The sequence below is a fragment of the Micropterus dolomieu genome, linkage group LG22 (assembly GCF_021292245.1).
Source record: "Micropterus dolomieu isolate WLL.071019.BEF.003 ecotype Adirondacks linkage group LG22, ASM2129224v1, whole genome shotgun sequence".
Lineage (NCBI taxonomy): Eukaryota > Metazoa > Chordata > Actinopteri > Centrarchiformes > Centrarchidae > Micropterus > Micropterus dolomieu.
This window is the reverse complement of record NC_060171.1, coordinates 6,512,527-6,525,579: the sequence shown is the minus strand read 5'-3', so window position 1 is coordinate 6,525,579 and position 13,053 is coordinate 6,512,527. Positions and strand designations below refer to the sequence as shown.

The 13,053-nt window shown below is 39.0% G+C and overlaps 1 protein-coding gene across 2 annotated transcripts in view; it reads left to right on the top strand.

Annotated features, from left to right (window-relative positions):
- Positions 1-394: 394 nt before the first annotated feature.
- The window catches only part of lrriq1 (leucine-rich repeats and IQ motif containing 1), a 39,153-nt gene continuing 26,494 nt past the window's right edge, over positions 395-13,053 (top strand). Inside the window, exons 1-13 of one of the 2 annotated variants that reach the window (XM_046038144.1) lie at positions 395-789; positions 1,344-1,440; positions 1,632-1,711; positions 1,825-1,945; positions 2,482-2,702; positions 2,986-3,060; positions 3,556-5,487; positions 6,045-6,197; positions 6,423-6,573; positions 7,093-7,286; positions 8,917-9,044; positions 9,271-9,344; positions 9,835-9,928. In XM_046038144.1, the coding sequence (XP_045894100.1) occupies positions 673-789; positions 1,344-1,440; positions 1,632-1,711; positions 1,825-1,945; positions 2,482-2,702; positions 2,986-3,060; positions 3,556-5,487; positions 6,045-6,197; positions 6,423-6,573; positions 7,093-7,286; positions 8,917-9,044; positions 9,271-9,344; positions 9,835-9,928 (3,437 nt within the window). In that variant the 5' untranslated portion in view covers positions 395-672. The remainder of the gene's footprint in view (positions 790-1,343; positions 1,441-1,631; positions 1,712-1,824; positions 1,946-2,481; positions 2,703-2,985; positions 3,061-3,555; positions 5,488-6,044; positions 6,198-6,422; positions 6,574-7,092; positions 7,287-8,916; positions 9,045-9,270; positions 9,345-9,834; positions 9,929-13,053) is intronic. The other variant, XM_046038145.1, reaches the window with a different exon arrangement.

The window sequence follows — 13,053 nt, the reverse complement described above, 5'->3', positions numbered from 1 at the left end:
GGCTCTGGCTCTCTTCCCTCTCCTCTGAGCGATCACCGCACCCACCGTGGCGCCATGGTCAGGTTGTGTGGGACGGGTGGATCGTGGTCTGCTGCTCTTTAATCCAAAAAAACCCGTCTTCATCTTGCAGTGACTTGTATTTATGTCAGAGGTAACGCATGTTCTGGCAATAAAGCCGGAAAAAAAAAACACAGTTAAGAAACGAAATAGCAGCGAAGTTTGAAGGAACTATCAGCTGCTGCTTCTACAAGCGCTGCCGGTTGCCATAGCAACCATAATTTAAATATGATAATTTGAAATATAAATACACAAACTAATAAAATATAAGACAATAATCAATAGTGATATGTAGGCTATACGTAAAGATGGTATTCTGCTAAATGTGATTTGCAAGATTATCTGAGTCTTAACTATTTCCTTTGCCTTTTGCATGGTTTGTCCCTAGCGAGGCTACATAGTTCACAGCGTTGTTTCCATAGAGACTGAAGTATCTCCCAGACGCGAACGGATCTTTTTCTGAATGCTAGCAAATGTTAAACTAGCGTTCACGTGCTAAACAGCATATTATTTAGATAAACAACAAGTACTGGAATTGCCGATTATAACAGCAACTAAAGATAACTTTCAAGTGGTTAAATGTAAAAAGTTAAGTGAGAAAACGAGTCGCTGGCCATGACGGGTGCTAATGAGATATATGACACAATCATGCGGGAGCTGAATAATCTAGTCCTCTCAGATACAGATGAAACTAAAGAAGAGCAGGAGAGTTTTTCACTTCTGGATGAGGCGGTAAGTAGTCTCCTGCTGAAGCCACAGCTCTGAAAAAGGTCAACGTTAAATTACAGGTGTTGTTGACTCCAAGCTAAATGTTAGCTTGTATGGTGGATCTTAGCACATGTTTTATTTATGTTGTATATTTTATGTATCTTATAATGTTTTATGTTCAAGTCTTTGGGTTCACCTGGGTTCAAATTTGCCTGTGAAAGTTGGAAGTTAACTTCATCACGTAGCAGCTATCAGTCAAGGCTGGTACTTGCTAATTCCTTCTGTACCATTTTACTATGTATTTGTATAAATGCACTGCAAAATTATCAAGAATATTAATTTGGAAGTTGGTATAGATCATGGATGGGTTATGGACAGCTTAGAAGCATTCTGTGCCCATCAGCTGACCTACAACAAATCTATCACCCTGACCATATAGGCTTTTGTTTTTCAACAGTCATCTCCACCAGATTAGTAAAACACATGTTTGGATGTTTAGGTAGATATAAGATTAAACATTTACCTTAACCTTTTTGTGATGTGACCAAACTAACAATAAAACAACATTCTGACAACAGGACTTCGATGATATTCCACCATCTCTGCTCAGCTACTTTGAAACCTCAAGAAGCAGAGCAGCAGTTTGTGAAAAGCTCATCCTTGAGGAATTTGAAGGTGTGACAACTTGTTAAATAGCAAATACATCATACAACATTATGCTTCTATAAACACTGTTTTTTTGTCGTGAACACGTGAAGCTCATGGAATTAGCTATTTTGTTTTAAAAAATGGCTGGTAAATTACCAATTTAACCGGGCACATTCATGATGATGGATAATATGTATTTTCTTTGAATTGCATCTCAGACTTTGAATCACATCACACGGAGGACATGATGAATGTTCCTATTCACCTTGGTAATGACATGATGAAAATTAATGAGCAGGTAAATGTCTGCCTGTAGTATTTTACTGTATGACACATCCAAAATACAATTAAAAAAAATATAGTCCACAGGTTCTGTCAATTTACTCTAAATATTTGTCTTGCTTGATACAGGTCGCTTGTGACACACAAAATGAGGACAATGAAACTTCCACCTACACCTGCCTTCTTCCTGCACCCACAGAGACCATGGCTCCTTTCATTCACAATGTGTCAGTGTGTCCCAGCAATGAAGGTACAGTACATGTTTAGAAAAATGAGGCAGTGCTGTGTAAATCCCACATCGTGACACAAGTCTCAAATTCAAAAGTTCATGGCATGATATGTTAAATATTGTAGTTAACTACAGGTGTGCTAAATTACATCTCTTTCCTCTGTTACTTTTTCATTGCACTGGACTGATAATGCATAGAAACTTCTTCGGTGATACCCACAAGAGGTCACTGTTGTCCTATTTTACGTTCTCATTAATGACTGTGTGGTATAGTAATGAAGCATATAATTTCCTTTGACATAAAAATATATGGTTTTTAATAATATTAAAACATCAACATTTTGAAAGACCATAACACCATTAGTCTGAATGACATTCCTACTGCCCTGCCCAAGTGCTGCCCAAAGCATGTCTACTTCTTTATGCTTATTTTTGAAGCAGTTTATTTTCACTGCATCGTGTGCAATGGAAGGTAAAAGGGAAGGCAGAGAAAAGGGTGACATGCTCAGTGGGAGTTAGATTTAACCTTCATATTTGTACTTGTACTTGTGTCACAGATGAAGCTGGAACAGATGAATATATGGAGAGTGAGAAGCATGTGGCATTTGAAATGAGGACCCTTGAGATTTCACTGAATGAAGAGGAGAGGAAGAAAAGCAGTGAATACGAGGCAGAGCGGGAGAAATGGCACTGTGAGGAGATGAAGAAGATGGAGCAAAAGAGACAAATAGAAAGAGACTTCCAGAAAGAGCTGAAGAAGATAATGGAGGCCGAAAAGGTGAGTCAGTGGCTAATTTGCAATGTGTATATTCTCATATCTCATATCCATCTTACTGAAAAATTTAAAATAGAACCTGGTACTTCATTTATTTATGATAATATATGTATTAATTAGGGAAACAAACTTAGGAAACTGCAGCCTTGCACACATGCTTTTAGAAGGATATTGCCATATATGCCACATATGCTGTGCAAATACAAACATGAAAGAGAAATTTGTATAATGTAAAATGTAATTTTTAAGATTATCATGTTTTTTAATTATTTCTCTCTGTATCCAGCTCCATCAGAAGGAACTTGAGTTGATGCAGAAGAAGGCACAGGAAAAACTTGAACAGGAGATGCTTCTTCAGCAGGTAGGCCTGGATCCTCTTTTTGGCTGATGTTACCAGATGGTCAACCCACAGAGGCTACCCCTGGGTGTAGGCACTCTCCCTGGTTAATTATAAAGTACTGGGACTTCTAAGCAAAGTTAATTATCTGAATTCATCATTATTTCCCATCAACTTGGAATCAGAACCGTGAGAGAATATAGAAAACACATGCCCTTTTGGGAATGTTTGACTCCTCAAATCAGAGGTTCATTCACATCAAATACCAGATTATTATAATCTACACATTTCCATATTCCTCTTTAGATGTTTGGCTTTGGGTTATATTGGCAGTTTGGGATGTATTGACAATTTTTAAAGACTTATTTGACCTTTTGGACTCTGGACTACGAAGAGTGACTGAAAGTGTAAGTGTTAAGATTGTTTGCAATTTATTTGCGGATTGTTTTATGTACTAACAATGAAATGTTTCTAATGAAATGGTTTGTTGTAAATTTTGTAACTATCTTTACCAATTAGGAACTGATCCGGAATTTACGGAGACGAGTTGAAGAAGAGAGGAAGATGAGGGAAGAGGAGCAGAAGAGAATGAAGGACAAGGAGGACAAGAGGAAAAGGGAAGAGGAGACAGAAAGGAGCAGAATGGAGGAAGAGAGAAGGAGGAAGAAAGAGGAAGAGAGACAAATGGAATGCATGACACTGAAAAATGAGGAAGAGGAAAAGAGGATAATAGACAGGAAGGAAAAGAGGAAGAGAGAAGAGGAAAGAAACAAGATAGATTTGGAAAAGAAGAAGCTGGACGATGAGATGAGAATGATGAAGCAGGAAGAAGAGAGGAAAATGAAAGAAGAGATGGAAAGGTTAAAGAAGGAGGAGGAAAGGAAAAGAGAGGAGGAAAGAAAAATTATAGAAGAGTCAAGGAAGAAGCTGGAGAAAGAGAAGACAAAAGTGGAAGAAGAAATGATCCTGAAGAAGGAAGAGGCGAAGCAAAAGAAGGAGGAGAGAAAAAAGAGAGAAGAGGAAAATATGAGAATAGAGGAAGAGGGGGGAATAACCGAGGTGATTTTGGAGAGGAAGAAGCAGGTGGAGATGAGGAAAAATAAAGAGGAGGAGGATGCTGATGATAGAAAGAAGATATATAAAGAGATGAGGAAGAGGGATATAAAAGAACATGGAAATGTAGATGAAGAACTTGAGGAGAAGAAAAAGAAGCAAGAAAGTGAGAGGAAAAAGAGCGAGGAGGAGGAGGAAGAGGAGGAGAAGGAGGAGGAGGAGGAGGAGGAGGAGAACAAAGATGGCAGGAAGAGAGAAAAGGAAAGAAAAAAGATGGAGGAGAAAACAGAGGTGAAGGAAGTGGTAAGAAAAAGGGAAGGGAAACATAAACAAATGAACGAAGAACTAAGATCTATTGAAGAGGATGAGAAGAGGAAAAATGAAGACAAAAGGAAAACCAAAGAGGGAAATCAGAGGAGGAGGCAGGAGGAAGAGATGATGAAACAGAAGGACGAAGAGCATTACAGAAAATCAGAAGAAGAAATAAGGGTCAAGGAAGAGAGGGAGGGGTATAAAGGGTGTGGTGTGGACAACCGAAAGATGGAACACGAGAGCAAAGCAAACGATAAAGAGAAGAAGCAGGAGGAGAAGAGAAAAAGGCAGGAGGAGATAATTAAAGTAGAGGCAGGAGAAAACAAAAAAGAGGGTAACAAAAAAAGAGAAGAAGAAATAACAATCAAAGAAAAGGAGGAGAGCACAAAGAGATTGGTGCATGATAGGGAAAAGGAAGAAAGAGTGATTAGAGAAAATGAGTGGCAAGAGAAGAGAAAGAAAAGCATGATTGGTGAAAATGAGAAAAAGAATACAGATAAAACTGAAACCTCCCTGGCCTCACAACTAGAAGACAGCCCCCCTTGGACTTCCTCAAGCCCTGGTTCTTTACACAGTGAGTCTACAGCCTGTCCCACCAGTACTGGGACCGTACCACACCAACATGACCTAGACAAGATCAGTCAGGCCTCCATAGATAAAACTGAAACCTCCCTGACCTCACAACTAGAAGACAGTCCCACCTGGACTTCCTCAAGCCCTGGTTTTTTACGCAGCGAGTCTACGATCTGCACCACCAGTACTGGAATCTTACCACAACAACATAATCTAGACAAGATCAGTCAGGCCTCCATAGATAAAACGGTTGCCTGCGAAAATCAAGCAGCAAGGCCTTCCGCTGTGTCTGTTTTTCTACCCATGTGCCTCCCAGAGCACACAGAGCAGAAGAGGCTGTCATGGATGAACGACTGCATCCCCTGGTCAAAACTCTGCCTTCAGAACAGGAGGAAACAAAAAGGATCTGTGCAGAGTCGAAGAGGGCAGAGGAGGACTGCAGAGCCCAGCAGTCTGCCACCTCTCTGCCCAGACTCTCTGCTTCAGTCCACAGGCTCGAAATCCCTGCAAGAGGTAACCTTTGTGCAAGTGCTCAGCCACACAGACACACTGACAATACCATTTATGAAGGATGAAGTTGTTTTAACTCTGACATGTTGGTTTAGGGGATTTGGCACAAAACTTGATTTTTTGTGCAAGTCGTCTCTGGGCATTTTTATGCATAAAAAATGATGTAATTTGTTTTTGTCAATTACACACAGAACTCAGGCAACTGAAATCCTTTTATTGGGAATAGAAGATATTCACCCACCAGAGCTGTCTAAGAGCATGCAATCGTGAGATACTTTAGCACAGTAAATTACTTAGCAGGAAAAAAGGACAATGTTGAATACAGAAATGTAGTGTTAAATAATCTACTGTATTTGTAAGGAAAATTGCATTGAATTGCATATTTATTACTGATTTCACCCAGCAATGTTAAAGAGTATGCGCTGTATTAGCAGTAACATATTTCTGAATAGTTCAAATTTTATATTTGATATAATAATGATACATTCCTGTACCATGTCACACATGCCACCTTAACCTCTCCACTCCTAAACCTTAAAGCATCTTTGCCCTTCTTTCAGGTGACCACAGTAACCCTGGAGGACTTGCCTGGCTGTAACTTATCCACTCTTGCTCAGTGTATACAGCTTCGGTCCATCACCCTCAGACGCTGTGGCCTCAAATCCCTGGAAGGCATCAACCAGTTACCACAGCTCTGCCACGTCGATGTACAGGTGGAAATTCAGTCAATATATAATAAGTTTACTATCTTAATGCCATTACAGTGAGTAATCCAAGATCTTTATTTACTTCTATATCTACTGTTGTGTAGTGCAGAAGTTTGTTATTGTCAGTTAAATGTCATTATATCTTTTTCTTTAGAAATTTCACTATAAGAATAGACAGTCAATGCAGGCAGATTTTCTTGTGTCCTAAGATCTTCATTTGTTTGGTCACAGGAAAATGACATCTCATTTGTTGAATGTGAAAATATGACTAATTTACGAATTCTTCGACTCGGCCACAACAAAATGACGTCCATTCGTGGTTTAACTGGTGCTGAAAATTTGGACATTCTAGACCTCTCACACAACTCCATCACCCGCATTGGTGAGAACTGGAAAATTCATTAATATACCTTATGAAACATTAACTTGGATTAAATTAAATAACAGATTGTTGTCCAATTGTTTTTAATTTGATTCATTATTTTCCTTGGAATGTGTATGTAGCAGCTTGAGCCGTTTTGTGCCGAACTCCTGGCAAGTCTGCAATACTCCACAAGAGGGCAGCATCTCTCTTTGTGTCACCTTTCTTCTGTTCAGACCTGGACTTAATTTACTTTACTGCAGTCTGCATTGAAAAGTGATTTATTTACTGAAGTCAACTTGAGCCCTGAGGCTAAAGTCATAAAAAGATATTGGCCAGGCAAGAGGTTAAACTCATTGAACTGTTGCTACTGTAACATTTTGTTGTAACTCCCCTCTAAAACGGAATCATAACTCATTATCTATATTGTAATTTCAAATTAAGTTTTTAGACATGGTTTGTTTATTGCGTATATGCAGACTCACCCTGTGCTGTTTTTCTAACTGAATAAGTGGCTTCTCATCTCCATCTCATCCCTAGCTGGTCTGGAGTCTATGAGGAGACTACAGAGGTTGTCAGTGGATCACAACCAACTGATCAGCACCAAAGGACTGAGGGAAGTGTACACTCTCCTCCACCTGAGCTGCTCACATAACCACCTGGCAAGCGTGGAGGGTCTGGAGAACAGTGCTCTGCTCAACACACTGGACCTGAGAGCCAACAGTCTTACTGAGGTAAGAAAAACAGCTACGGCTGATCACTGAAAGAACTGATGTCAGTGTTCAGTGGTGCAATTTTGTAACATCTGTACAGAAACTGATTTGGATGTTTGAGGGGTGTAGGGGGCCAGTAACTCAACAGATTTTATTGAAGTGAGCCCACATCATTCTGTTTCATCTTGTAGAGACGTAAGTAATTTGTATGTAGGAATGAGGGGATTTCCCATGGAAAATCACTAAAAAAATCTAATTTTGAAAAAACTTTAACATCTAATTATGTACAGTTAACAAAAATGGAGAATTCTTGTTTTCTGTGTATAACTGGATGTTTTTTTTTCATTTTCTTATCAAGATGCAGAAATATAGCCATAATGATGATAAGAGAACATCTGGTATCGGTGTCAAAATAAAAGCTCACAAGTGTTACATACATGTGAGCTGATTTATTTAAATCAACAACTCAAGAGAGGAAGCCAATTTTGGGCTCACATTATAATCTTGAACAGATCATGACTGAACAGATTATCTTGACAAAACCACAGGCTGCTGTTATGCAGTACACATTGCCTAAATTTCCCTGTGACTCAACTTAATGTCATGGCCAAGGAACATTTTCGAAGTTTACTCCACCTGTGGAAAAATAGCAAAAACAAAATTGAAAATCTTACACGCAACCAACTTTGATTTGATTTGACCAGCTCTCTGCAACCCTAAACAGAATATGAGGTTTAAATGTATAGCGAGTGACCTCCTGAGTCCTTCAAAGGTCATGGGTAAGCTGAGGTTTATCAGTTCTCTGGACAGATTTAAATGTCTTCATCATCACATTATCACCACCTTTATCACACTACAAATGGGCGGATTAAATAAAGAACATCACATTTTCCCCCCTGGACCAAAAAAGGATAGGATATAACAAGTTCAATGTAGGTGATCTGAAAGTGATGATGATTAGCATAACATTGTACAAAACGGAATGGCACGCTCCATTCTCCTACGTAACACCAACAGAACTCTGTTTCTTTTGCAAGTTGAACAATGTTGAACTTTGACCTGCAAATCTGAGGAACATCAAACTAAAACACGAAGTGCATTGTTGAATTTGTCAATCGCACATTTGAACTAGAAGAAAGTCAGAATGCACAATGCCAGGGCCCTTTCACTGGCACACCTTAATGAAAGGCACTAATGGATGTTATTAGTTACTCTACAGTTACAGCAGTCAAAATATCTTCCATGAGAATGCTCTATTAGTAAGAGTTGAGCAAAAGAGAACGTCTAATTACTGAAGCTTATCTTTCTTTTTTTTGGGAGAGTAACTCACTGGTAATTGCTTGAAGAGGCAAAGTCAGGAAAAAGAGTGAACGCAAAATAAAAACACATCCAAACAATAGTAATTAGAATGACAATATATACACCTTTAGTATTTCCTAAGGCACCCCTTGATCGCAGCAGAGCTTAACTTGGTAGTACTGTCGACTGTAAACACAGCAGAACTACAACAACTGACACTGATGGACGGGGTCATTTAGGTGTTGTTGTATCAGCAGCAGCAGCAGCAGCAGCAGCAGCAGCAGTGTAAAGTTAGTTTAACCCCACAGTGTGACTAGTGTTTACTGACAACTTCACCCTGTTTATCCATCAGCCCCCCAGTCTGAACAACCAGGTCCTCCTCAGAGAGCTGCATCTAGATGACAACAGCATCTCCTCCCTGACAGCACTCAGTGCTTGCTGGCTTCCCCATATGCAACATCTCTCTGTGGCCCAAAACAGGTACATTCCACAAGTACTACACAAGGTCTGTTATGTGATAAAAACACAATATAAACAAATAACCTTTACTGCAATGTTTTCTCTTTTTTAGGTGACTCATGCAAACTAGACAACTTAAAAACCAAACACATTATTTTAGAACGCTTCGGTGTTTACAAGCAAATGTTAGCTTAACATGTAGTGTAGTTTTCAAAAGGTTGATTATATGTGTTTCTGTGTTTCCTAGAATTACCCAGCTGCCCTCCATGTCTGATTCTGTGTCCCTTGCAAATCTGGATCTTCGATTCAACTGCATATCAGGTCTTGATTAAAGAGTCTATATAAATCCCATTTCCTCATTATAAACACAGACCGACTTCTATAGTGCATGTAATGTGGACAAATTCCAAACCTGTGTTGTTTCATCATCTTTTTTTCTGAGTACTTTATACAATAATTTTATATTTTGTTGTCTGTATGCTCACATGTCTTTCCAGTTCCTTACTCACAGATTGATTTCAACAACAATAAAAGAAGTTACAAAGCTATAAATTTACATGCACTAAACCTTTAGTGTGTAAACACTTCTGATTCCATATATTTTACATGACACTGCTGCATTCATATATTCTCTGTGCCAACTGTCCAAGTACAGTATATGACTCCATGGAAATAAATGTCGACAGTAAGTTCAAGTCTCTGGAACACATCTCTATTTATCTCATCCAGTTGAGATAAGACAGTGGTGAAAGTGAAGAATACACTGAAATATAGACGTTGACAAGGCAATGTTTTTCCTCTTCTCTCTCAGAGCTCCAGAACGTGTGTGAGAGTCTGCAAGGATGTCACTTCTTACGCGAGGTCCACCTCACAGGGAATCCGCTTCAGCAAGAGAGTGGCTGGAGGTAAGGCCAGAACTGATTGGAGGATTTAAAGCAAATTACATGGGCTATTGTTTTAAACAGTAGGATCTACATATATGTTGTTGTATAATCCATGTGTCTGCTTGTAGGACAAATCAGCCAATGCTATTGTATAAAGCTGATTTGAATTTGCTCAGTACTCTCAAATGTTTCGGAAGGCTGTTCAACTATGACTTTAGCACCTTCTCTGCAGTATCTGCTACACAGTTTCAAATCAAGATAGTGTAATTAGAAATTTCCGTAGTTCTTTCTGGAAATTCTTTGGACAAAAGTTTCAGTTTCAGCTTCCTTTGCTTTGAAATATCACTCACTGTGATGGATGTTCAAAGGAACATACCAGAGAAAAGCCAGTATTTCTCTATCACAAATTCGGTCTATTGGCTTAGGTAGTCTAAACATTCCACCAGAACACAGACCTTCCTGTTCACTTCCCAGGATTAGCACTCTGATTCGCGTCCGCTATTAGATTACTGCGACTTGCAACCGACATCTGTGTGTACGTACATCGCTCTAGTGCTCGTAATTCCCAAAATATTGATACAACAGAAAAATCAATTATCTTTTTAGCGTCAATTTGCTCATTCACTTATCATATCTGAATATTTTACCGATGTTGCAGTGAGTTTATATGAAAATATGCAATGACCACTTATATTCTTCATGCTTCATTGGCCTGTCATGAGCAATGATGTCAGTTGTTAGAGCTCTGCAAAGTTGTTTGGCTCCTCAGAGCTACTCACACCCATTTAGTAACAGCAAAATGTCCAAAATATGAAAAACTATATTTTTTGCCCCTCCAAATAGCCTACATTTTTTGCAGTTGTTTAGCTAACTGATGTTGTGTGTTTGCACCTCTAATTCATCGACATCATAACTGAGAAGAGTTGAAGTCAGTTGCACACGAAAAACATTCTCACCTTATGTGCTACTATGTATTTGGTTCAATACTGCTGACGGTTTGAACAAAACATTTAGATTTTTTATTTGCAGATTTTCTGTTTTTTTTGTCTGTCCAAAAATCCCCCTAAAAACATGAATGACTAGTGGACATTTTATCTGCCTTAAGCCTTAACTGAAACATTACCTTAATATTTCAATGAACTTTACCTAACCTCCAATGCCAACATTGGAATTAACCCTCTGTATTTCCACACTCATGCCCTGACCCTTTCATCCCCAGCCAGTGATAACGCCAGCTAAATTAAAGCAGCAAAAGGCAAGCGCTAAGAATTACACTCCCTGTAGGCAGCCCGTGATCCAGGAGACGTGGAAGAAGAAAACACTGGGCCTGATTAATCAGGGCCACTTGAAGAGCATGTGTTTTGGAGGAAGTCTTCACTAAATGAAATACGGACTTGTGCTCGTACGAGAAGGAGGATGAAGGAATGTGAGCCAAGAACAGTGTCCTCTGAAAGGAGGATGAAATTTATATCAATTTAGGAAATGTTCAAGTTGAAATCCAAGTGTAGTCAATGTAGATATAGCTATAAGGAGAGAAATAGATTCATAGCATCTAAATTGTTGAAAAATAAAGAGTTTTATTTATTTGGCTAAATTTAACTTGACAAATACATACTATACAACAACAGAAACACTGCTTTATGCTTTAAAAAGTTAATGAAGACTGTTGAGTGTAGTGCCGAGGTCTACTCTGCGTTCTCCCAAGTGGCGTCCATTCCTGAATTGAATTACATTCCCCACCTCAATGAGCTCATGTAACGATCAAAAGGTCCTATTTGGTTCTGGAGCTTCATTTGAAGACAGCCAGCCAGACAACATGCCTAAAGGGTTGGAACCTTATCCCGATCTGTGTCGGAGAGACCAAGTGGGCCACATCAGAACCGTATCCCTCTGACAGTACACAGATCCCGTACTTTGCGATGATGTCTTTGTCTCAGGGTGGCAGGAGGGTCGGGAAAACATGGTATTAAAATACAGAATGAACCATTCAGGTTACAGGTTTAAATCCTCTGCAAAGGTCGGAAGAAAGTACCTGAATCAAAATAAACCACATGCAGATGCTTTGTCAGCATTGTTTATTTTTTTCAATGGATTTAATACTTTGCTCTCTGCTTCATCTTTATTAGTTGTACAGTCAGTGGTTATGGTACATAAACTGTTGGGAGCAATTGTTTATTACAGTAAAATTAAACTGTTTTAAATAATCCAGCAAGATCTACCCTTGAAAATCTATTATAGCTGTGAATTGGTAAAATATCTTGAGATGTACATGTAAAGAAATGCAGTATGAAATAAGGATTCACAAAAACACATATTATGAGATGGTGAAATGAAAGGTTTGCCCTCAACACATGTTTTATCCTCCTCTGGTGACACAGTAGACTAGATTTAAGAGCATATGGTGCTCTGGGAAAAAATTCTGAAAAACCCAGTTGTTCAAAATGTTTTAAAAAATTGACTTCATAGCCTGAAGGCTTGTATTTTTATGGATTTAACTGTTGCTGTTCCCTAGTGTCCTGTAGAGTTTCCAGCTCTACATTTTCCCACTGAACACAGACCACATTTGGCCTCTGCTGGAGGATGCTCTGAGTATGTTTCTCTGGCAGATAGTTGGGATTCCTCTGCTTGTACATCCTTAGCCTCAGGCAGCGGTTACCTCTCCCCCAGACTCGTAGCCATTCAGGGCTCCCCTCCAGTTTGAAGACTGTCTGATAGTACCTAACATATACCATTTGGAATACAATATAAAGTTAAGAGGGAAAACTGTGTACTTTGCATGCACAACAGCATATAAGATGAGTGGCATCAAAAATAAAGCTAAAAAGAGAATAGCTACCCCTTGGTAAAAACTTCATGTCTTCGTCCTTAGCCACGACAGAACCTAACGTGAGACTCTTTTTGAGAATTTCTCCGCTGCATCAGTCTCTTTTTTGAGTTCTGTTTATGTCTTCAGTGCTTTCATCGTCTTTGAATATACTCTTGTTTATACAAACTGTAGGACTCACCAAGTTGTTTATATTCACTGCAGTGGTGGTGAAGAGTGCTTTCAAAATGCTATACTGTTATGTAGAACAGTAGCAGCAATATTATAGTTATTAAAAAAGACAGAAATGTGTGTGTGTGTCAGCTGAAAAGTTATAAATTTA